Below are 26,040 nucleotides of genomic sequence, written 5' to 3'. Positions count from 1 at the left end.
AGTGTTTATGCACATTTGTATTTGCCAAAAAGCATTGCCATAATTTCAAAAAAGTATATAATATCAGTTAGAGAGAAATAAACCAATGCACACTGTCAGCCAAACGTTGCTCTTTTTCAGCAACATTAAATTAGAAAGCATAAACTGATGGGCACAACTTTATTAAATCAATATTGTTTGTGACCTTTTGTTTAATGAAAATCATTTTGATCCAATTAGGCCTCTAGGAGGCAACATGTTACACATCTGTGTTACTAATGAATTGATCTGGTCCACTGGACCTTAATCAGTTCTTCTGTTTGAGGTGCCATTTGGCAGTGTGGTCAGACTGTGAGCGGACCCAAGACCTAAACTATTTCAGGACCTGCTATTGGACTTGAAATAGTGGACACTAATTTGTGCTTAATTAAAGACAGATGCACTAGAAGGCAAACCCAGTATCCCTATATATGCTATGTTAAATACACATACACACTGCTACGCTGCAATACTATGACAATTATACAGTACAAGTGAGTGATTTTAGTGATTAAGAGTATTTCCAAATAAACCTAGTTCATTTTAAGAATTTCACTAACTATTTCTCAACTTTTAAAGGTATTCCCTCCTTATTATTTCACATCTGAGAGCATTTACAGAGTGTGCCCTTGCACTGCAGGGCATGCTGGTCACTTGCAGTGTTATAGATGAGTTAGGGTCTTGTAAAGGGAAAAATAAGCTCGTGTCCTCCTGAAACTCAAATTACCCATAATAACATGGTGGATATTTGCCCTTGAATCCACATTTTATCTACTTCTTCATCACTGTCAACTCTCCTAATTCAGCAGGGCAGCCTAAACATGGTTAAGTGTCCATTTTGAATTATTTCTCTTGCTGCTCAACATCTGGGCAGCGGTGCGACTCGTACCCATATTAACCAGACATCATGAGGTGTGTGATCAATTTAAACGTGAAATGGTCCGAGAGTCTTTAAGTATTAATAATTTAATAGAAGGGATAATAAACGTTGAGTTTTACAGTGACACTCTCTCTCCAGATAAGGATGTTATAGTACAATCATATGAAGGTTACGTTAACGTTAGCTAGCGTAAGTTTGCGTTATGTTTTGGGTAAAGGCCACACAAGTAACTTACCTGTTCAAACGCAGCAGGAACGAAACAACCATCGAAAAGTACGGTTAAAAATGCTTTCTATACGTTAGCCTGCCATCTAAAGTCACTTACAGGAACAGTGTTTGGTTGTTCAAAGGTAACTTCTTCAGAGCAACTGACCTAAGTTAGCTAACTAGTGTAAAGTTACAGCGGTGAGAGATGCTACGTCTGCCCCGTGCCCCGCAGATGAAGAGGCAACCAAACGTGACAACTCATTAATTATTAGGACAAAAAACAAACAATGCAGCTTTATCATAATAACACACTTACCCAAAGTGATGTGGATGAAGCAGAAGACAAAGACTAGTGATTTGCCCGAGGAGAAACCGGGGATCTGCTCCATATTTTCTGTAAAATCCACATAAGGTCGCCAGCCCAAAGTTGAGTTGCCTCCTGGGACGGTTAGCTAGTTCTCACAAAAAAAAAAGTCTCGTAGGAAACGGCTCACGAACAATTAAGAGTAAGAAACTACAAACAGAGCTAAATTAGATTTCAGTGATTTTCACATATGTTCTACAAACCGTCCCGTTAAAACAATTTAAACTACCCATAAATTAAACGCGTACTAGTCACACACGGCGGTGAAAAGGTCCTAAACCTCTCTGCGCTCCCCAGTCACTGAAGTCGCTGAGCGGAGACACAAATACACGTATCCTTCCGCTGAAGTCAGCGCGGATCTACCGTCTGGCTGAAAAGATGGTTAAAAAACGTATATAATAGCTTATATCTAAATATCGGCGTTTGCCACATCTTTAGAAAATTCGCATTACTCAAAATGTTCGTTATTTTTATCCTGGAAATTAAACAAACCAGAAGTTAAAGTTTTCTTTCTCAGTGTCGCCGTGGCGGAGGAATTTTTTCTCTCATTTTTCTACTTCTCGGAGCCTGGCATGACTCAAAATTAACCCGTTCAAAGATGTGTTTTTTTTTCTTTTCTCCTCCCATGAACTGCACGTTTTTTCCCGATAAGTCTTTTAACACCCACTCTTACTTGTTTTTTCGTTACAATGATGCCAGGCTGTGTGCCTGCCACATTTCTTCAGCTTTCAGGTTTGCAGGTAATTTATGCGCATGAGAATCTTTACTTTCAAAGAGACGGAGAGAAAAAAACAGGTTAACAGTGACTTCTAGTGATCTCAAAAAAAGCAGACGTTTTGTAGACCCAAATCATTATAACCTACGTCATTATGGTACTGTGTAGCTATCATGAAATAATAAAAAAAGACTGAGCGTAGATTATCTTGCTCCAATTTTTAATCACTATTGATGCAGTCTGTTTACCTGCAGGTTTCAGGTTAGTCACCACTTGCTCAGGTGCACATAGTTCTGTTCCAGTCCACAAGTTAAATGTTGCTGTAGGACTTTATTGGCTGGGAGGCTTTAAGAGTCATAATTTAATAACAAAAATAATGAAAGGAGAAGAATGCAGTTTTTGTTGAGTAACATAGCATATTATAGTGATCTCATTCTTTTCCAAACGAAAAACATTAACATAAAGCAAAAGGATCACTTTAGTTTTTCAAATAATTTTGTTATCCTTGATAAGTCAATTAAATGATTATTCAATCAAAAGAAAATTAATCAGTCATTTAAGAGACTTTTCAAGCTAAAAGTGCCAAACTTTCCTTGGTCCTTGCGCCTTAAGTGTGAAAATCAGCATTTTCCCCCCTTTTTATGTCATTAAAATTTAATATATTTGGTGGTTGAACTGTTGGTTTTTAGTGTTTTCTAGATTAACAGAGGAAATAATTATCCGATTAATTATAAAGTTGAGGCCTACAGTTATCATACAGTTTATGTGTAATGCTGAGGTTGTCAGTAGCCTACAAAATTAAAAGAATATTTGTCGCATCAGCTACTAAAAAGAAGTTTTATTTTTTTGAAGAGCAAGGTCAGCAATAGTACACCTAAAACATGAGAGAACCCCAGCATTGCCGTCTAAGCTCCCTCACTCATGCACAGACACACTCACACTCACACGCTTTATAAACTGTTGGTGACCACAGTAATCCCAATCTAATTATCCCTTATCAGCCTGAATGATCCAGGTGTAAATCACTGGCTCATCACAATAATAAGACCATATCTCATCCCAGTAATTTGTTTGTCTTTACACCCCTTAGAGAAACACTGCTGAGCCTCCTGCTGCTGCGACCGGCCCTCTGTCCTCTATTCAACCCTGCTGAAAGGCCGGGAAACGTGGGGAGCAAATTGATCTCCTCAGGGGTCTGTACTGACAATGCTTTTGTTGCTGTGGCCAATGTCAAGCTCTTGCTCTCCATGCGTGGTTGGGTGTCAGGTGCTGGCATCACAACAAACGCCATTCAGGCATTTGGTCAGATGCTGTTTTTGCTGTTAAACCACATTTCGTGTTTGCTTATACTTCTTAACTATCACCAAAACATATAAATCTACTGCCACAGATACGTCGCTTGCCGAGTTATCCCTGCATTTTTGTCCCAAGATTGTGAGGTTATCATATCAATTCAGAATTCCTGCTACACTTTGATAATCCTCTCATTTCAAGGTAAAGCCGTTGGTCATGTGAGCCAATAATGTGATATATATCTGAAGATCACTGTGTCTGCAGTGCTGTTTTCCTAATGATGTCACTCCAGATGTGGGCTTTGAGAAAGGGCGTGGATCTGCCTCATGAGCAGAAAAAGCTCATTTGTTCCTCTTTGCCACTGTTCTGATAAAAGGCTTCTACCACGGATGTTTGACACCGTTTCAAAGAAGAAAAATAAAGCATCTGAAAACAAAGTGTTGGTGCTTTTAATCCCTTTGAACCACATTTGTATTAATTCCATCAACAACTTCAAATCTATTGTTTGACATGACAAAAACACCTCAGACTTATCACATAACAACAGTAGATTAAATAATTGTAGTGTTGTCAGTATTGAATACTTTAACAAACCACATTAAATATTCATTTTATTAGCAGTAAATACTGTCAGAAACCAATGGAAATCAATGGGTGTGTTACCAAGACTTTGGATCCACTGCATTAGTATTAGTAAAGTAATGAACTCGGCCTGGATCAGAGCCATCAACCTCTGCTGGTGGGAGAGCCACTTTCATCACTGCTGGGGCTCTTCACACTGGTTTGGAGCTTATCAGTCAGGGTGACTCCAGCTGTCAGCCAGTAGATTTATACTGCAGAACACAGCATTTAGGAGGCAGATAGTAATGACTGATTACACTAGAGAGAGAGAGTGTGTGTGCACACTCCCCTTAACCATAAACATGGCATCTTCCCCCACTGTGATAAACGGAAACCAAATCGGTGCCTGTCATTTAAGAAGTCACCCGGCCTTTACGTTCTAAGACGGCAGCCGGGAGAGGCAGTATGAAGTGTATATATGATGCCTTTCTATAATTAGTTGTGGCAGGGGCTGATTCACTTTCCCAGCTGTGGCAACTGTTTTGCAGAGGCAGGTCTTGTTCATTGGTTCTGGATGCTTCTATGCGACACTTTATACTTATAATTACACTTTTTGCACTGTAGCATTTTACAAACAGCGCCATTAACCTTTAATGCAGCTGTGTATGCTTCACTGAGATCAGGTTTAGTTAAAGCACGTGTTGACTAGCAGGCATTTTGTGCTGGCTTTGCTGAGATGAGCATAAACGTAGAACATTAGGTGTGAAGTTTTGAAGCCCCCTGTGCCCTCGTCAAGACTCTTGCACATGTGCCCGGAAGCATCGTCTGTCTAATGTCGTCTTTACTGTGTAAGCAGATCTGGGGGACAGGAAGCTTAAGGAGTATATTTAGGGTTGATTATCACGTCCTTTCTCACTGACCTGTTTTGACTCCTGTAAAAGAAGCAGCTTTACATTTTTGTTGTGTGTGTCTCTTTCTGTAACAGGCTAAAATACCTGTGGATATATTGAGTGAAGGTTTGAATTAAATCAGGCGAGCTCGGGTGGAAGGTGATGTTCTGCTCTGTGGCCGGGACTGATAACAAGTAGTATGTAAGTTGTAAGAGCACATCAGATTAGTTGACTTTCAGATCCCCTCGACGCACGCATCAACATGGAGAGTTTGGCCATTAGAGCCGGGTCATCAAGATGAGAAGCCACATGGTGTCTAATTTACAGAGAGATGCAGCACTGATACGAGGGTTTATTTAATCACAGTAAATCATTTTCCTGTGTGAACTTCTGTGTGTTATATGTGCCAAAGATCAACACTGGGGCAGATAATACACATAATTTACAAAAGCACACAAATCAACACTAAATCAGTTTAATGATTTACTTGGTTAGACATGGGATTATTTTCAAAAAAAGTTAACATACTTGCACACATTTTTTTTTTCTGGCCTCAGTTTTATTTTAAAATATAAAAACAAAAGTGGTGCCACAGATAAAAACAGTAATTTCATAATGTAACTACTGAATATAATCACTCAAAACTGATTTACTGTGAACATACAGTCGTGTTATTTGATTTGCCGTCAAGCAGATGAATCACTTTGCCAACAGCGTCACATTTCAGACAACATGAAAAACAAGGAAAAAAGTGCAATGTCATCTCCTGCATGCATTAGTTGTCGATATTCTGTGGCTTTGAATATATAGTATATGTTACACTTAAGTAGTGTTTTGCTGTTGTCGGCTTCCTTGAGGAAAGCAGGTATGTTCGTGTGAGGAACCAAGAGAGAGTGTGTTTGTGAGATTGAATGTGTGCGTCATGGCGTTCCACAGTGGTCAAAGGTGGAGAGTCAGCGAGGGCCCGATGTGGCCGAGCGTGATGTGGGCAGAGACCTGATGAGGAGAAAAGAAGGGGGGGTTGGCAGAGAGGTGAGGAAACAGGTGATGAAGGAAAGGTGTGAGGAGGAGGAGGAGGGACGTGTGTATGTGAACACATCCTGTAAGGTGACCTAGGGCTCTGGCAGGGCCAGGTGGACAGGAATGTGCTGTTGTGTGTGGATGGGATCCTCCCTTGAGCGCCCCTGCCTGCCCACCGTCACCCCACACTAGCAGGCTATTTATATTGCACTGTGGGAAAATAACGGCCTCGGCAGTGTCATCTGGGTTCTGCAAGGTTTATAACCCCCCCCCCCCACACACACACACACACACACACACACACACACACACACACACAACACCCAACTCCCTCAGTCACAAACAACTTCAGCATATTAGCTTTGTACACTACTGGTGCTCTCAGTCATCATTGAGCCACGCTAAAGCTGGATTCAGCTGTTTTCAACCCACAGTGAATGGCTTAGACTTGACTTAGAGGAGCAAGATGCTAAGCTAAAAAACATGCCAAGTAATACTTGGGGCTATGACTAGGAAATAGATTTTAAGAATACTTAGATAGGATTTTAAATACACAAACACACAGGCACACACAAACAATGTGCACGCACTCATGCATGCAATATTCTCCTTTGCAAAGAAGAAAGGAAGCAAACATTCCTCAGTCTAAAATGTGCTTCAGGAAGAACGCTCTGTAAAAGGTAAATATGGAGCTAAATATAAAATAAAGGTGTACATGATGAAACAAATCAGCACAGTCAACATTTGTCTTGACTTGACTCAAAAAAAACAAAAACGTGTTTCCACCAAAGAGTAATTAGAATCACATTTTTAGTTTTTTAGTTTGGTACCTCCTTTAGTCCATAGTTCTTAGTGGAAGACACAAATAGTATGATGAATGTCAAATGGTGGTCACTAAAGTATGGCACTGAGTCAGATTAACCCAAATGAATCAAAATCTCTTATGTGAGCTAAACCTAAAATATGATGCAACTGAAATTGGACAAAGCACATACAAAGTAAACAGGCTTCACCAAAGTTAAAGATGAAACAATGACTTTTTAAAATGACTTTATGATGGAGAAAATCCAACTTGGACTGGGCACTTATGGTTGTTGTTAAATGCTGTAAGGCAGGAGGTACGTTAAGATGGTGGGAGTGGGACTGATTCAGTAAAAGGAGTTACAGTAGAGGACCTGAAGTTAACACCATGATCTGCCATCTCCCACCCAAGGTCATCTCAATCTTTCTCTCATACACTAAGGTTTGACACATTTAACCACAGATGTATGCGCGCTACAAGCACACTTTTGTGTGCACAAAAATACTGAAATGCGCATCTTGACCTTCTGGGTCCCTGCAGCCCAAGGGTGCAGTAGGTCAAAGTAATCTGCCAAAGTCTGTGATGCTTACCACACAGATGGGATTAGAACAACAGGGGCAGGGTAGAGAGGAGAAAATATATTGAAACATAGTATGTTGGTTGAAGTGCATGAATGATTGCCTTGGTTTTATTAGGTATACAAAACACACTTGCCCAAATATAGACAAAACCCGGACGGCCTGGGAAAAAAAAAACCTCATTCAAATTATGGGAAACATGAACATGCAAGGGGGGGAAAACATGAACAAGAGCTTAATTATTATAGTCATTCACTCATCTCTACTACTTTCCTTTCTTTCAATAAAAGGTTTTACTACCTGTTCTTTTAAAAAGTTTATTCTGATTGATGTCAATTGGAAATGGATTTGTACATCCCTCCCTGGCTGAGGCCTTTTCAAGTCATTCTTTGCATTTTCTCCATGCTCAATTCACAACACATGTGCAGACTGTGCTTTTTCTCTGCATATTTGTGTGTTTAACTCGCACGCTGAAAGTTTCAGATAGCATAAAGTGAGTGCGCTCGCCATATCTTCCAAGGTTAATTGTATCATAAATTCACTAGCTGCTAAAAGACAGGCATGGCTGGAATTCACACTTGAGCCCTCACTCTCTCACAGGCACAACTCAGCATTGTGTGTGCGCTTGCGTGTCAGATATGACACTGTTAATAAACCAATGATGTTATCTGTTTGACGGAACGGAGAGATAAATGGGAAACGCTGGGAAATGAGAGAACGTTCTGAGGGGAATGTTTAGCCTTTAATGTACATCACATTAAAATATGAATCTGGGACCTTTACAGAACTTAAATGACAAACAAATACATCAAAAGGTGTGTATTTAACCAGGCATTGACGCATGGCCCTGTTCAAAGCATCTCTGCTTGTGTGACATACATTTGTGAAAGTCTTTTGTTCCTCCTCTTTCTCGCTTTCTTTCAGATTTCTCTCTTCCCATTCTACATCCTGTTTTTGTTTATGGCATATTCTTACACACACAGAGGGCAATTCTTTGAGATGTGGGTATATATATAGTGCTGGGAAAAAGGATAATTTATTACATCCATTTTATTACAGAGTTCAAGACTCATGCAGTATTATGATGGCAAGGTGTGAGGGGTCATCATTGGTCTGCCATGAGGTGATAAAGAATACACAGAGTGCAGCGCAGGTCCAGGCCTGTGGGATACTCCACACTGACCCCCCCTGTGAGAAGTTGCCAGTTCCCAGGACCCAGTGTGTACGTTTGGGGGGCAATAACTCACCAGGTCCCTTGACTTCCTCTTTCGGCCTTCTGCGTTTTATGACCCTCTCCTCTGCCATACAGCTGCTGTCTCCGCAGCTTCCCTTTGCTCTTATTGGATTAGACAGGAGTTTGAGGGAAGAAGATGAAGGGGAAGTGACTGGGAAGCAGCTGGGATGAGGTGGGAAGCTGGTCTGATATGGGATGAAACCCATTTTTATCATGGCCATTACAGATGACAAGATGGACGCAACATCCCTTGTTGGGGTGCACATCTTACTGTACCTTCCCACCACACTACAACCTGTATGGTGGGAAAATAGTAGTCTGATGATCTGAAGACTGAATTAACATTGTGTTTTCAGTTCATTTTACATTATTTCAGGTTTTTAATTAAAGCCCTATTCTTTCAACCTATCTGCAGGGAGAGAAAGAGTTAAATCACATCTCTTGACTACTGTGAATTTACAGAAAAATCATCATTAAAAGCCTCCACACTAAAATCGTTGGGACAAAACTGACCCAGTTTGGCTCAACGTAGCACCTACTCAGTAATGGGTCAACGTTACCCATTACACATGGGTAAATCACCCAAGAGACCACCCATGCTAGTGACATCGCTCTATGGATGGTAATAGTCTGTTGGTCAGTGCACCTCTTTGGTCCAGACAGAAACATTTCTTTACATCAACTTTTAGATTAACTGCCATTGGATTTTGTACAGATATTCAAGGTTCTCATATGAAGTATCTTCCTGAATGTGGCGATGCCCTGACTTTCCCTATTGCTCGAAAGTTATTGGATGGACTGCCGTAGAATTTGTTACAGAAATCCATTGTCTGAAGAGGATGAATTGTGAAAACTTTGATCCCCTGAGTTTTCATCTAGCACCATCATCAGGTCAAAATTTCTGACTGTCTAACACTTTTTTGATTGAACACCTTCAAAGTTAATGTCATTCACATCTGTCACGGTTTGGTGTGGGTGAGGCAGGTTGGAGGACCCAAACACAGGACGCAAGGCAGGAGGAGGTACAGTACAAACCAAAAACGAGCACACTTACAGGTGAGTGGCTGAATACAGAGTCCAAAAACTAAGTTAGTCCAAACAGAGATCCAAAGGGAGCAGGGAGCAGGGTGACAGGGAGACACGACAAGCAGGCAGACAACAGGAGACCTCACAGCAACTCCAGGAGACAGCATACAATGACCCGACAAAGACAAGACAGAAACACCAGGTATACACACACACACACACACACACACACACACACACACACACAGGGACTAACGAGCAGGGCGGGAGCAACACAGGTGAAGGACATGAGACTAACGAGGCAGGCAGAGAGAGAGAGAGCGCAGAGGAAAACAGAGACTTGACATGACAAGCAGACCTGGGGCAGAGTGAATAAGTGACAACACAGGAACGCACACATGTTACAAAATATCAGAACACAGAACTAGAACACAAGATCAGGAGTAAACACTAAAGACACGAACTAAAGTACAAGACTAAGAACATGACATGGAATCAAAGACCAACTAAATAACAGATAATGAACTGACCAAACAATAACTCAGAGAAACTCAAAACACAACAGACTATAAAGCAGATACTGGACACTAGACAGGACAGAACCCAAAACTCAACATACTATAAGGCAGATACTAAACTCAAAAGTGCAACACAAAGTATGGCCGACCGGCAGAGCGTGACAACATCGACCTCAGCTGTACTTTGCTCAGCTGCATTTGGTGTTAATTAGCATTATGCTAGCATGCTTTTATGCTAAACAAGGATGGTGAACATTGTAAACATTATACTTACTTAGCATCAACATTGTAGCATTGTCACTGTGACCCTGTTAGTGTTTTTATGTTAGCATTGAGTTCAAAGCAACACTGTGCATACAGCCTCACAAATACAATAGCATGGTTGTAGACTCTTAGTCTTGTTTATATTAGTGTGTTTAGCTAGTAAAACAAAGGTTGCAAACTGCTAGAAATTACGTAAGCTCTTTTTAAATGTACACATCACTATTTATTGCTGATGTGTATAATAGTGTGTTAAACACTGGGTCAAAACTGCTATACTATACTGGGGAACAATGAATGCATGTGCTTGTGAGCATGTCTGCTAATGTGATAAAGTTAATTTGCCAGAAACATGACTGAAACTCTCCTGCTGTGTCTGAATTTGCATACTTGACTGTTCAGCTGTTCAGCATTAAGTTGAAGGTCAAGGTCAAGGTCACGTTGTTTTAATGTCCTGTTTCTTTAAGATTGCACAAGACTCGGGAGAAGTCGAGTGTGGGTGGACAGTCTTGTGGTTGTGTCTGTGTCTTTGACAGGAAATTTTATGAAGATAGGGTAATATGAGTTGGCAACAGTACACACCGCAGGTTTTGTTCTTGAAAACTGATAAATGTGTAATAGGCACTGCAACCCTTCTAGCCATCTTGGTTTATGAGTGAATCTGTGGGTGTTTCAATCAGGCTGTGTGTGTTTAGTACATGCTCCATAGTCCTGACCCCTGATCACACAAAGTATTTTAATCCAATCAGCTTCCTTTTCACATGACTGTCACACACTCGCTGCTGCTATGGCAACATGCAGAGGAAGGAGAGAAAGTGCTGGAGTGAAAGACAGGGGTATGTTGTCCTCTTTTTAATCACGGTGACATTTACACACGCGTAATCAAACACATGGGTTTTACACTTTAACTATGTGGTAATCAAGTTTCTCTTCCTTGTTTCTGACATCACAAAGATTTTTTGAAGGTACTCTAGTGCCCTTTGAATTAAAATAATGCCAGTGTTTTAAAATCTATGCAACAGGAAATTCAAGGGTTCATACATTTCTTTCTCTGGAAGGTCAGGTTTTAAGGCAGACAGGTTTAAATGTAGAGAGAATGGCTAGGCAAACAGTGACATATTTATAGTGTACGACCGAAACTGACGAAGATAGACAGGACAGGCATGGCTGCAAACATGAAATATGCACAATCTGACACATGACAGCACCAGTATTCAGAAACACAATTAGTAAGACATAGGAATCTACAGCAGAGACAAAGGCAAAAAGCAGCATTCAGGCAATGAAAGATATTTTAGTGGAACAAGATTACAAAGAAAGATAAGTGATCACAACTGAGGCCAACTCAAAAATGCCCACTTCCCTTGAGAGGTGAAAAGGTTATGCTGTGCCCTGTGGTTTGCTTTTGGCACGCTACCCTCTGCTGCTTCTCATTTTTTTCTCTGACATTTCCTGTTCTACCTCACGTTAAAGAATCAGATCGTTGCTCTGTTAAAGCTTACTATGCTATCAGTTGTTTCATTTACTGTTATGTGTGAAAACAGTCCCCCTCCCCATATTCTCTTACCCCGGAAGCTGCAACTTTTAAAATAATTATTTAAAGCTCAGCTAACAGGAGGCCACTGTCAGCACAAGTTGCAAGTCAGGCAGATTTAGAGCCTAACATTTGCACTTCATCAGTGAGCAAAAAACTCCACCTGCTGGTCAAGAGTGGTATCGCCAACTGTGTGTTTATGGTGGCGAACACCATGAAATAGCATGAGGGTAAAGTATTTCTGGATATTTACGAAACAATATCTGTGGAAGTGACACTGGCTAGAACCAATAGAAATAACTAAATAATAATGTTATAACCGGTAGGGCCCTCTGAGTTTCCTACTCAAAAGTTGGGTTGCAGCTGCCACCAGACATTAAGGAAGGATGGTCTCGGCCTCGGAAATCGACCTCTAAGATCAAACTGGCGAGCATATCCGGGAGATCGTCACCGCTGGGGCGGTGGTGAGGCTGAAGTGCATGACCAGGTACGCGAAGTCACCCAATGGGGTGTTGAGGGCTGTCTTCCAGCTGTGGCTCAAACACAGGGGGAGAGGATAGGCCCTACTTGTTTTGTGTATTTATTTATTTATTTATTTACAGCAATATCATTTAAACTTCAGAAGTCCATGCATGGCCAATGAGTCTGATATTTTGTTGTTGGGCTGTTGGTGTATTTCTCCGACTAGAAGGTAGAGGAGAACCAGGAAGTAGGTTAATAGGGCAGTCGCAAGATCTATGTAGAGGCATCAACTGGGCTTGTAGTTTACGGAATATCTCTCTGAAATCACAGGGGGAACTCAGAAGAGATCAGGTGACTCAGGTGAAGGAGCCCTTGAGCTAAGAGTTGGATTGAGAACGGACTGGAGACAGAGTGACAAATGCTTGACTGTTGAGCCTGAAGAACAGTCAGTCAATGTGTGGGTTGGTCAAGTTTGAGCTAAGACCACTGGAGCATGAGGAGAGTTAATAACTTGCTCACATTGCCATTGTGACTACAGAATGAAATGATTGTAAGCATATGAATATTGCTATATTTCATTGAAACAAGCCATTAATTTAAAAATGTATCCAGTCAGTGTGTTAAACATGTTTGAGATGATAAAAAAGGACTTTCTTCTAATAATGGGATCCAGTATGGCACATGTCTGATGATGATGTCATGATGTCAGGTTGTGCAAACAGAAAATCATTTTAAATTTCATCCCAACATTTTCAGAGCTATTAAATACACCATGTTGAACTGTGAGAAATGTATAAAATGATGAAGACACATTGAATTTTCCATTATGTAACATGTAGCTGCAATGATGTGTTGGAACAAGCGTATAGAGAATAAAAATGCAATATTATTAAACATTGTGGATGTTTTTTTTCTAATTGTAAAGCTAAAATCAGGGTTCAATAGGTTTAAACTATTAATTTTTCTGTTGACTTGATTTGGTATAACAGATAAGGAATATTCAGCATAGCACAGTGATTGCATTTTTCCAAACCTGTAGGCCGTCTGACACACTGACAAGCAGTCACATTTTCTAAAAAATCTAATCAAATAAGAGACCCTTTCTTCATAACATTGCCGTTAAAACAAACTCCTTGCTTAGTCTAAGAAGTAATGTGCTCTGAGGTGGTCATTATATCCAAAATAAGTTGGGCCTTTTTCTTAGTATTTTGGGCATGCTTTTTAAAATCTTGAGATCTTATTGTCTTGAATATCTCTATAAAAAAGGTACAACTATAGTCAGGAGGAGTAGAAGAATTCCTCACACACACCGTTTTAATCAGCAATTAGTCTAACCCCCACCTTCTTTAACTTTTAATACTGTTATGTGGTTGAAACTAAATGGTTAGCCATCTTGCATAATGTCAAAATAAAGTCTAGGGGTTTCAGTTAGCTCTGTTGGCAGAGTGCACGCCCCATGTACGAAGGCCGAGTCCTCCCAGCAGAGGATGTTCGCAGACGTTGCTGGATGTCACCCCCACCCCTCCCCCTCCCTCTCCTCCAACTTTCATGTTTCTCCTTGACTGTTGTATCCAATTAAAGACTAAAAAGCCCCCCAAAAGGCTTTAAAAATAAGTCTGTGGATGCAGATTTAATAATATTCTTCCTGTCCTGTTCCATGTCATGCAATAGTGCCAATAAAGTCAAGCTTCTTCTGATGCATTCAGATATGATCTTATATGTTTTTAGAAACATACACAGCAGGCAGCTCTGAAAGCAGGTCTGTTCTAAAACCAAGATGGTCGGAAGCTCTGCGTTTATAAAATAAATAGATACACATCAAGAAGACTTGTGGCATCCTCAAAACCTTGCATAAAAAAGCATGATTTAATATTTGTCTCTGGGGTTTTTCAACAAAACAAGACAGTCTTTAAATAAATTGTCCTGCTGACTTTGAGAAAAAATGTTAGATACAAACAAATTTCTATGATGCACATACTTGTAAATACATTTTGCACCTCAACATTGTTAGTAGCATCATTCATAGCATGATCAGCATATTTCTTTTATTTACAAAGAATAATTGTACCAAAAGGCAAATCTTCTTAAAATTCTTATTATTTTATTTTCAAATATACAGCAGTTGCCAATGTGAATAGATACACACAACATCAATGTTGGCGCACTCACTCTACATTTCTATCAACATTTTTATAAAATACAATTTTCCCTGCTGTTTGAAACAATTAGACTAAAAAATCAAATTCAGGGTACAGTTATCAGAAGCCACCACGTTTGGGGTATACCCCTTGAAACCTTTTATGTATTATCATGGCTCACAAACTTGCACACAACATCCACTAGGGTGTCATGTATGACAACGGATGCAGTGACAACGGATGTATATAGAGCGATTCCTTGTATTTTAACTGATTTGTTGGGTAAGCATAGTATTTAGGACCTCCTGACACATATTCAACAATTCATCATCACCAGTATCTGTCTCTTGGAAACGAGATCATACAGCATAAATCATGCATATTCTGTTGTCAAGGAGCCAATTAAGATGTTTGTCTTCAGTTTTTTTGCATGTCCTCCATGCTATGTTCAGATACAAATTTAACTGCCTGTCATCGTACTGGTCACTAAATATGTAGCAGGCAAATTGTTCAGGGTCCATCACTAACTTGCATGTAGCCTGATTTTCACTCATCCCAGAAAGTACTTGGCATAGCTTTGTTGACAGCCATTTTTTTTGGATTTAGTTGAATCCCCTCTTTGTCATAGTGATCCTGGGTGTATTTTGCTTTAGAGTCTTCTTCTTTACAAAACTCTGGTAGCCTGAAGCCTCCTGCTTCTGCTGTAGAAGATTGTCACATTTCTCTACATACCTAATCAATTTTGGTGACAACAAAACCTTTTTCCAACAGCCATCTTCAGTTTAAAACTTACCCCAAGTTCATGAAAAAGCTCTCAGGATCAGAGTAGTTACACTCACTGGTCTGGTTTCGAATCTCTGCACATGTGACACAAAGGGAACATCAGCTTGCTGTTACAGCGGTATGGACATGTGGTAGGTAATCCACCCCCCTGGGGAGGTAACAGTAAATTCTAGCAGCCCAGAAAGTCATTTTCAGTGGTTCAAAAAAAAAAAAATCACAGAAGATTGTTTTTCTAGTAGGCTACTTCTAGCACTACAAGTAGCCTAAATTAGGATAAACTTTGCACACAACTTGGGAGAAACATTGCACACAGTAATGTCTACACTAAAATGGAACACAGTATCAAAATGCACATCAAATCAACTAAGGACCTCGATACGGTCAGAATCTTTTCTACCAATAGAGGGAGGCAGAGGGCCACAAGCGTTACCTCTTAATAAGCCCTTACCTGGGTGTGAAATTCCATCCATCCATCCATCCATCCATCATCAACCGCTTATCCTGCATACAGGGTCTCGGGGGGCTGGAGCCAATCCCAGCTGACATTGAGCGAAAGGCGGGTCGCCAGTCCCTCGCAGGGCGAGAGTGTGAAATTACTATAATAAATTTGTTACAATGTATAAAACATTACAGTGTCTGACTTACATCGCCCGGTGATGCCCACAGGAGTGTGTAAAACAAAAAACACAAAATGTCACAATTTTTTTTCTCAACATTTCATTTCATGGCTGCCCCTAGTCTCACTCAACTAAAAATCTCCTCTGTTTCATCTCAATTTTTTAAGTAATTTGATTGAGTCTCTCTCTCCCTCTCTCATATATATATATTAATCACCTTGCCCCTTAACGGTTGATTGTAATTTCAATGTTATTTAGACACTGGACAGCCACAGGTAGGCCAAGAACCACTAGCTATATCCGGGATGCCATGACAGTGACGGCGGATGACATGCTTGAGACGGTGTGAGGTGATTTGTGGAGTCACGATGATAATGAAGCACAGAAAAAAGCACAGGCTACTAGCCCCCGGTCCCTCTCTACAGAAGGTACAGTGAGGGAAAAAATTATTTGATCCCCTGCTGATTTTATACATTTACCCACTGACAAAGAAATGATCAGTCTATAATTTTAGTGGTAGGTTTATTTGAACAGTGAGAGACAAAATAACGACAAAAAAATAAATGCCTGACAAAAAATTTATAAATTGATTTGCATTTTAGTGAGTGAAGTAAGTATTTCATCCCTCTCAATCAGAAAGATTTCTGCCTCCCAGGCATCTTTTATTCAGGTAAAGAGCTGAGATTAGGAACACACTCTTAAAGGGAGTGCTCCTAATCACGTTTGTTACCTCTATAAAAGACACCTGTCCACAGAAGCAATCAATCAATCAGATTCCAAACTCTCCATCATGGCCAAGACCAAAGAGCTGTCCAAGGATGTCAGGGACAAGATTGTAGACCTACACAAGGCTGGAATGGGCTATAAGACCATCGCCAAGCTGCTTGGTGAGAAGGTGACAACAGTTGGTGTGATTATCAGCAAATTGAAGAAACACTAAAGAACTGTCAATCTCCCTCGGTCTGGGGCTCCATGCAAGATCTCACCTTGTGGAGTTGCAATGATCATGAGAACGGTGAGGAATCAGTCCATAACTACACAGGAGGATCTTGTCAATGACCTCAAGGTAGCTGGGAACATAGGCACCAAGAAAACAATCACACTACGCCGTGAAGGACTGACATCCTGCAGCGCAAGGTCCCCCTGCTCAAGAAAGCACATGTACAAGCCCATCTGAAGTTTGCCAGTGAACATCTGAATGATTCAGAGGAGAACTGGGTAAAATTGTTGTGGTCAGATGAGACCAAAATCGAGCTCTTTGGCATCAACTCAACTCGCCGTATTAGGAGGAGGAATGACCTCCCAAAACATCATCCCCACTGTCAAACATGGAGGTGGAAACATTATGCTTTGGGGGTGTTTTTCTTCTAAAGGGCAGAGGACAACTTTACCGCATCAAAAGGGACGATGGACGGAGCCATGTACCATCAAATCTTAGGGGAGAACCTCCTTCGCTGAGCCAGGGCATTGAAAATGGGTTGTGGATAGGTATTTCAGCATGACAATGACCAAAAACACACGGCCAAGGCAACAAATGAATAGCTCAAGAAGAAGCACTTTAAGGTCCTGGAGTGGCCAAGCCAGTCTCCTTAATCCCATAGAAAATCTGTGGAGGGAGCTGAAGGTTCAAGTTGCCAAACGTCAGCCTCGAAACCTTAATGATTTGGAGATCTGCAAAGAGAAGAATGACGACATCCCTCCTGAGATTTGTGCAAACCTGGTGGCCAACTACAAAAAACATCTGACCTCTGTGATTGCCAACAATGGTTCTGCCACGAAGTACTAAGTCATGTTTTGCCGAGGGGGTTTACTACTTATTTCACTCATTGAAATGCAAATCAATCGATCTCTCAAAGAGACAGGACCATACAGCTCGTTTCAGAGATGCTGAAATGAGGCGCTATGTGAAGGGCCAGTGAAAAAATCTGAATCATGCAAAGCTGCCACAGAGGAGTCACATAACGACAATAACTAGGGCTGGAAATGCAGTATAATAAGTCTCCTTTCACTGTCGGCAACACTAAAGTGGATAACAGCATGTTTTGTGCAAATGATTTTATTCGCACATAGCAGACAGAAGACAGGAAAAGTGAAGGTGTCCTTTCCAGCTGTGGGCAGACGTCGGCTACCTAACACACCTGTAGCTCTCAGCCAGAATCCACTTTTAAATTTAGTCCACACTTGTAAACGTTATACAAAATAAAAAGGACCCAACCAGACATCTTTTTTGCATGCCTACCAACATAAAGGTGCCGGCCCACCCATCAGGGTGCAAGAAAGCGCAAAGGGAACATGGATGCACTCTGTTGAGGTCTGGTTAGGGACTGAACAAAAATGATTGGGGTAAGGCAGGAGGGTTGAATCTTATATTTCACTTTTTAAAAAAGCTAAGCCCTCCGCACTGCTATTGATAATTTTTTAGGTGCTGTGCAAGAATAAAGATATCCTAACTAAAGGGCTACACTTGAATTTTATTACAGACCACTTTATAACACATTTATCTTTAAAAAAAAAAAAAAATGCCAAAAATTGCCATGAGACTAAATAAATTTGGGGCGAGTAAAATTAAATGACCCTCCCTGCTCTCCTAAAAAAAGTCGGACAACTCCAAAGGAAAAAATATACACAACTCTTCCCCTTTCCTGACCTCCCCCTAATAATTTTTGTCCGGTCACTGACATAATGTCGAAAAAAAATCTGCTGAATAGGACAGGGGTGAAATAGCATTTTGCAAGGCTTCCATATAATATTTTAAATTAAATTACATTTTTTATGTGGTTGTTGAGCCTATACATCTGCCTTAGAATCAATGCCATGTTTCACAAATATGTGTAACTGTGGTACATACTGTATGTTCAGGCCTGTCAAGCAATCACAACTATGATTATAATGTCAATGAACACCGATGCCCATATGATGTGCTCAGGATAAATAAAGTTATGGGGCTGTTATTTTTTTGTTGCTCTTTTCTGTATTATTAGACAGTATACAAGATAAAATAAATCCTGTTACAGTACATTACAGCTTTGGAAACTCACAGAAAAAGGAAATTTCTTCATCTTTCTCACCAACAACAACAATCACTCTCTCTCACACTCTCTCTCTCTCTCTCTCACACACACACACACACACACACACACACACACACACTTAACCTATCTCCAAGGCAACTACTAGCGCATAACTGTATAATTGTTAATAATAAAACTATGTATTATCCCATAATTTATATTCAGATCACACATCCATGGACAGGCGAGAACAAAATGGGCGGTGGTATATCTGCAAAGTCTTATTAAGAGCAGGGATCCTGTGTTTAGTCGAAGGTGACAGCTTTTCTTAGTGTCTGCACACTCTGTGCAGCTCATTTTGCACTTCAATAGCCCCCTCCCTCCTTCCCTTTTCCCTCTCAGAGCCACCAGAAGCGCACGTAGACAATGAGCATGATGAAAAAGACACCGCCGGCTGCCAGCTTAGCATAGGTGGAGCGGGTATTCAGATACTTGGCGTCGCTCCTGTACTTCTTTGACAGGCTGGACAAGTTGCTGGCCTTGGAGTCTAGCGCTGCAGGCAGGAGAAACCAGAGGCAAAGGGAACGAGAGTTCAAAACAAAAGGGGAGGGCAGAAAAGGGGGGGGGGGGGGGGGGAGTGGAGACACACATGGACAAAAATCAATGAATCTGAAGAGCATCCCGTTTCACTTTTATTATTCAGAAAGACACACTGCATCGGTTTGACATGAAGAGACAACATGAGCTTACCAGAGAGAGCCTCTCCTCTCTGCAGCACCTCCTCTATGTTCGCCACCATGATCCTCTGTACGTCCTGGAGCTCTGTGTTGATGCTGCCCAGATTTCTTCTCGCTCGGCTGTCAATGTACGACTTCTTGGTTTTTTGGATGTAGGTGTCTGGTGCGGGAGCGGCACAAATAATAAAAGCAGTTAAACGCAGCCATGTGAAGGGTTTTAACTGTCAGGTTAGTTATAAAGATGACTGTCAGCTCTTTGGTAGACTGCTACATCTGTGTGTTTGACCATTTCCCAGCTCCGACAGACTTAACAAGTAACATAATAAACTAAAAGGTGAAGATCCACTCAATGAGGAACAGTGTTTGTGAGACACAAGTGACATTGTCTTTCCAAGGATCGTCATTATGATGCGGAATTGAACAGCGATGCGAGAAAAGTGAGTCTGAAGTTAAAAAACTTTAACTTTATGCAATGGAGAGCAATCTTAGCCTGGAGGCTCTGTTGCGATTTGCCAAAAAACTGCCAAAGAGAAAGCGATGCAGTGGAGGGCCAGTGAGCAGTTGCCCACAGCGACAAGCTGACAGTGGCGGAGCCAGTGTTGTATGATTTATAGCGGGCTTTCACCATAAGGAACTTGCTCATACTTATAAAACAGACCAAACACATATTTTAGTGATGCATTGAGCTAAATCAGGCCAACTTTTAGTGCCATTTTTATGTTCCCTAACATTTCACATCCCTTGCTTAGAGTCTGCCCTTTGCCCTTTTGTACTGCTGTATCTGCCTGTACCGCATGAGGCTATGAGGCACTTTAATCATGCTGCATGGGTTTTTAATTATGTGTTTATTATTATAGTATTAGGTCATTTAATTGTTTATATTATAGGGTCTATCCTGAAATGTTCTTTATTCTGTATGCTGCGGGACATGGGAAACGAATTTCCTTCCTTCATGTTTTAACATAGTTGAATGACAATAAACTAAACTGAACTGAGAGGAATTATTATCAGCAGGAGATCAACGTAATGTAGTACACTGATTAAAAATCTGGGAAAAAACAAAGCACTGGTATCTGATTGGGAATTGTTATTGGCATTTACACTGAGTATGATTAGAAAAGGGTACTGAGGGAGAAAAAGTTGGAATAGTGGATACCTGATTTTTATATTTTACCGTAATGAACTGTAATCTATCATCATGTATAGATGTAATGTCATCACAACTATATATATATATATATATATACACACACACACACACACACACACCACATATGAAGGGTCACTCATGCATTTGAAACAAGCAAATTACAAGCAAATACTGCTACAACCACTGACATCAAAACAGCAACATGCTTTAACATTTCAGCACAGAGAGCAGTGAATCAGTTGCCCCTGGCTCTCTTTTCTTCTTACCGAATTCAATGAAAGAGTATGGCCGGGAAACTGTGGGGACCTTCTTTCCATGCTGCTCATGGAACTCTGCCTGCAGGTCTTCTAGGTAAGCAAAGGCCAGCTTCTTAGGAAAGCTGGCCTCACACAGCACAAGGTAGCACACTCCTTTCTCTATACAATAGCTGCAAGAAAGAACATCACGGTTTGAGAAGATCTGACACATGAAGTTGGTATGGTACTGTGCATTCAATGTTAGAAAAATCATGTTTATTTTCATACTCACTGAAATGCCATAGAGCCAGCCTCTAAAGTGCAGCGTGTGGGACTCTGTTCATTGAGTTTCCTAAAGAGCTGCTTAGCTTGACTCTGATACTGCTGAAGGTCCCGACCCAACTGAACAGACAAATAAAAACAGCAAAAAAACCCACCACCAGTCACTACATGATCTCCCTCTCATCTCACACAGTAAATATGGTGTTTGACCAGGGCAAGACATTGATGTTTGTTCACAAGCTAATTTCACTATGTTACCACTGGAAGAGACATAAATGATACAACCTGAGTGTGGTTACTTGCTTAAGTGTTTGGCAAGACAAAAATAGCAACCATCTAAAGCCCAAATTTCACACTATTTTCTTTAACAGTGTCAATGTCTTGCCCTTCAAAGTGTGCTGAATATAAATAGTTGGCATAAAAGACTACAGACAGACTAAGCAGTGTGATGCTACATCTGAGTCTGAAGGCAATGAAGTTGTTAGTGGTAAACTGGTGGGTGGTATTCATTTCTTGGGTGTTGGTGACTGTAGCAAATGACAGATTCATTACAGAAACACAGTAGCATCACAGAGACATGTATGACGAAGCACAGAGCAGAGACACAAACCTTTTCACTTCCCTTTTTGAAAGCAAACAAGAGAGTGAGGGAAATATGTTAGACTCCTGGCAAGTCATGCTCAATATCACATAATGAAGCAACTTCACATTTCAACATGTTTTTGCATATGTTACGGTTATGTTTGTGTTATTTCTAAATCCAGTAACCACTAGGAAAACCCTAACATTTGTGACGTCAGATGTGGAATAAGTGAATAAGGAGGTGACTTTGGAGTCATGAAATAGAAACCTGGGTTGTCTCATCAAAACAAATCTTACAATCAAAACTGCTAACAGAAATATAACAATAAAATGTCAATCATCATCAGTAAATGTTCAACAGCATCTTTGCCAACATAAAAATGAGATACTGGAGTTTTGAGGTGAATATCAAAAACCATTCGGCCACTAAGACAGTCTGATATTTGAGAGTTAAAAAAAACCATTAACAATACATCAGCTGGTTTCATTTTTTTTTTTTTTTAACATGAACACATAACATAAGCAAACATTTTTGACGAGATAACCCCCTTAATTTGGTTACTAGCAAGATATTTATTGAGCAGAACATTTTATGGTTGAAAAATACAAACACATCTTTGACCTGTCTGTATAACTTATTTCTTGTTACTTGTCGGCAGCATGCAAAATTAACTATTTTGTCCACCGGCTAAATGGCTACTGAATGTCCAAAGTGTACCAGCCACTCAACAGATTGTTTTGGGCTGGTGAGTGAAGTACATATCTACCAGCCATTTGCATGTTTTACCAGCATTTGGCTGCTGGCTGGGGCTAATTTTGAACCTTGCTTGTTGGCCAACATACATATATACAGATACATATATGACATGTTGAAATCAGAAGAAAACATATTGGTCAGGCTCTAATCTGGTAAAAAAAAAAAAAAAAAAGTCAAACAGTGCCTTTAATCAGGAATCATTGACTTAATTCTGCAATCAATGCTGATAAAGAGCATAATACGCTGCCCTCTTTGATTTTGGCACATCACGTAGACATGTCTGACTGTGTAATGCACATTTATTGGACTGTGTCTTGAGTCTATAGCTGCAGCAGACCACCAAACTTCACAAACCCTACTGGTGAAGTTGTGCAGTGCTGAAATTAATTGGGACAGGATCTGAATAAGGTCAGGGTTTAAACACAGGGAGCCTCTGAGGAGCCAGTCGTTTGCTTTAGGTAAATAACAGGCGGGTTTTGTGTTACAGGTAGACAGGCCTACAGCAGCTAGTTAACGTGTCACTAAAGCGTTTGTACTACTAAACGCATTTACAGCAGAAGCAAGTGGCGATAACAGACAGCTAGCAACCACAGGGACAAAAAAGCTTAAAATTAACCTGCTCGTCCTCCTGCATTGAGGCGGCCAGCGGCAGTCCGTCAGCCAGCCGAGCGATCATCGTCAGCAGCACCATCTTCCTCAGTGTCTGGGTGTTTCTCTGCTGCCCGCTAAAGTCTTACAGGTAGCTGGTACCAGCGTTTGACAGGCTGTAAACTGACAACACCTCAGTGCTGATGCGCTGAGCTGGCCGGAAACGCTACAGCTTTGTGTGTCACAGCTAAAGAAGTCCGTCCTCTTGTTATGACGAACAACAAACACAGTTCCGTAACACTTCGACTGCATCCTTTATTTAACCAGTGTATTATTACTATCCTCCTCACAGCTCATGTGGATTTATTATGACTACATGGGCACTATTAGGCTCCTAGACGTAAAATAAATAAATAAATAATTCATTAATAAGTCACTACATCTTATCTCATGTGTCCATCCACTGGGGAAGACCGTAAGAGGCGACTGAAAGCACCAGGAAAAAAGATAATAAGTAGAACTTTAATCAAGATAATTTAATTCGGATAATTAATTGAAAATAATAAACAATGACTTGACTTTAGTTAAACAAAATACGAATGTACTATATGTATCTTATGTAAAGAGTTATACATATATCCTAAAATCATTTACAAAATGTTTATTTGATAACGGTAAAAATTACAATGAGTCTGGGTTTTTGGATCCATTATTTCTGCAAATATGTGAATATGTTTATGTAAATATTTGACAGAAAATTTGCCCTGTCTCGTAAAGAAAGTATGACAATGACAAGTTAAGGCCATTTTGTAAAGCCTTGATATGAAAGTGATAGTAACATAATTAGCTTCTCAAGGAAGGACATTATGCCATGTCCACAAGACATACTTACCAAATTCTTACTTAGGACACGTTTCCATTTCCTTTCAGCTTACTGTGCAGAATGATATCACTCTTGCTTCAGTAATCATTTATTGTCCAACCAAAGATCAGTATGACTCAGTTTATCTAGTAGTTGTAGATGTGAAACTGCAGCAGAGGGCAGCATTGTGCACTTTTAAGAGAGATAAGCGTTCTCTACAATATGAAGAAAATGACTCCCCTCATCCCCTTTCCTTATGGTATTGAATCTATTTTATTTAAACAGATTGTGTTCTAGCAGTTATTTGAGAAAACTGCTGTTGAACTAATTGGACATTGGACAAACATTGCATTACCTCTGTCACAAATGTGCAATATTACAGACAAAGCAGCATTTTGTCATCTCGTGAAAAGAGGAGGCGAGTTCAAGGCATTGCTCAGGATTTATCATTTAGGTTTCCAGTGATGCACTGATAATCCTATATTTTAAAACAACTGCTTTTGAAAAATCAGATGGAGTAAGGAGAAATAATCTGAGCTCTAGGCACATAGGCCAGCGAGAAACATCTCGAGGTTCCAATAAACATTACAGCATCTGTTGAAAACAGTCAGATTAGAGCAGCCTGATCATTCACTAGGCTACACAGTAGACTAGGCCTACCACTTTTTTTGCGGTGCGCCTTTTGCCTGTAAACAAGAGATCATTACAGCCCTCAGCCTGATGAGGTAAGAGTTTCATCATCAGTCCCTTTACAAAATGACACACTATCTCATATAGTCCCAATTACAGCTGTCATGTCCTTCAAGATGGCATGCTGAGATCGATTTCCGGGTCACACGATCGAGGAGTCGAGGAGACAGAAATGGCGAGATGGCCAATGGCGTGAGCTAACAGGAATGAGATAAAATACCAAAAGTGTGTATCCCTCCATAAGATATTTAATAAAAATCCAGTCTTTAAAGTAAAAAGTTTTCACAATAGGCTATAGAAGTTTCACACCATCCGTCACTATATAATCAGTATTTACTCAATCAGGGTGCAATGCATGGCATAGTGATTATATTATCCTCTTACTGATAGGTCATGACCAAGTAGCCATTTGTGATCCAATCAAATCCTTAATAATAATACTGCCACGATTGTTCCTCTATAAGAACCGCACTTTCAGGATATGAGGCGTGAAGGAAGTGTGTCTGAAGAGAGCTACGAGGACACCAGAACAATGTGAACAGAAAGTGGAACAAGATTTAGACATCCTCTAACTGCCCCCCTGCCCCCAACAACCCAGAGTCCTTGTGGGGATAATCAAAGTGCCACCCTATATCATCTTTTCTCTCTGCAGGCTCCATCTGTTAACATCACACCAGCTGCAGGTTTATATGAGCAGGGCAGGGAGTCAAGTTCAGTCACAATAAGGCAACTGAAACTCAACTGAGGACGGCCAGGTGACTCCCTCATTGCAAACTACTCACATATTTACATGCAAGTGAAAACACATTTTGTTGGAATTGATGCTTTCCTAATAGGAAAGGACACTAACTTTTAACTGTCTTCAACCGCACAGACTAAACATTGGCTAATTGTTATAGAAAGCACTGACAAAATGACAATAAAGAGCACTGTAATGACCTTTACTTGACCCAATGAACTCACTGCACCCTGATTCAGAGTATACTAAACACATACACACACAGTCCTCACAGAGGACTACTGCAGTTCACAACAACAGGCAGCCTGAGGTGAAGGCAGTTGTAGAACATGCACAGGCTACTCGCTGCACTTGTTTGGAATCCAAATTTTATATTAGAAAACTAATGACTCATGACAAAACATGACTTGAACATACATTGTGTAAAATAACTTAACTGTAGAAGCCATAAGTGGTGGCTAAGTCTGTTTTTATGGGTGGCATAGCTTTTCACAAAGGTGAGGTT

General features: G+C 40.5%; 2 protein-coding genes across 3 annotated transcripts in view; both read right to left on the bottom strand.

Annotated features, from left to right (window-relative positions):
- Window positions 1–1,991, bottom strand: part of notch2 (notch receptor 2) — a 51,826-nt gene extending 49,835 nt beyond the window's left edge. For both annotated transcript variants that reach the window (XM_038716138.1, XM_038716139.1), the window contains exon 1: window positions 1,422–1,991. In XM_038716138.1, the coding sequence (XP_038572066.1) occupies window positions 1,422–1,494 (73 nt within the window). In that variant the 5' untranslated portion in view covers window positions 1,495–1,991. The remainder of the gene's footprint in view (window positions 1–1,421) is intronic.
- Window positions 1,992–17,941: 15,950 nt separating this feature from the next.
- On the bottom strand, window positions 17,942–23,477 carry sec22bb (SEC22 homolog B, vesicle trafficking protein b). Its single transcript, XM_038716137.1, has 5 exons — window positions 23,273–23,477; window positions 21,328–21,437; window positions 21,066–21,226; window positions 19,663–19,809; window positions 17,942–19,465 (listed from the first exon to the last, which is right to left on the bottom strand). The coding sequence occupies exons 1-5, from the start codon at window positions 23,345–23,347 to the stop codon at window positions 19,311–19,313; spliced, it is 648 nt and encodes a 215-aa protein (XP_038572065.1). The 5' UTR covers window positions 23,348–23,477; the 3' UTR covers window positions 17,942–19,310.
- Window positions 23,478–26,040: the final 2,563 nt, after the last annotated feature.

Source organism: Micropterus salmoides, unplaced genomic scaffold, assembly GCF_014851395.1.
Source record: "Micropterus salmoides isolate LMB-PRFRI ecotype aquatic unplaced genomic scaffold, ASM1485139v1 Ms_hic_scaffold_13, whole genome shotgun sequence".
Lineage (NCBI taxonomy): Eukaryota > Metazoa > Chordata > Actinopteri > Centrarchiformes > Centrarchidae > Micropterus > Micropterus salmoides.
Note: the sequence above shows the minus strand (reverse complement) of the source record. Positions and strands in the feature narration are given on the sequence as shown.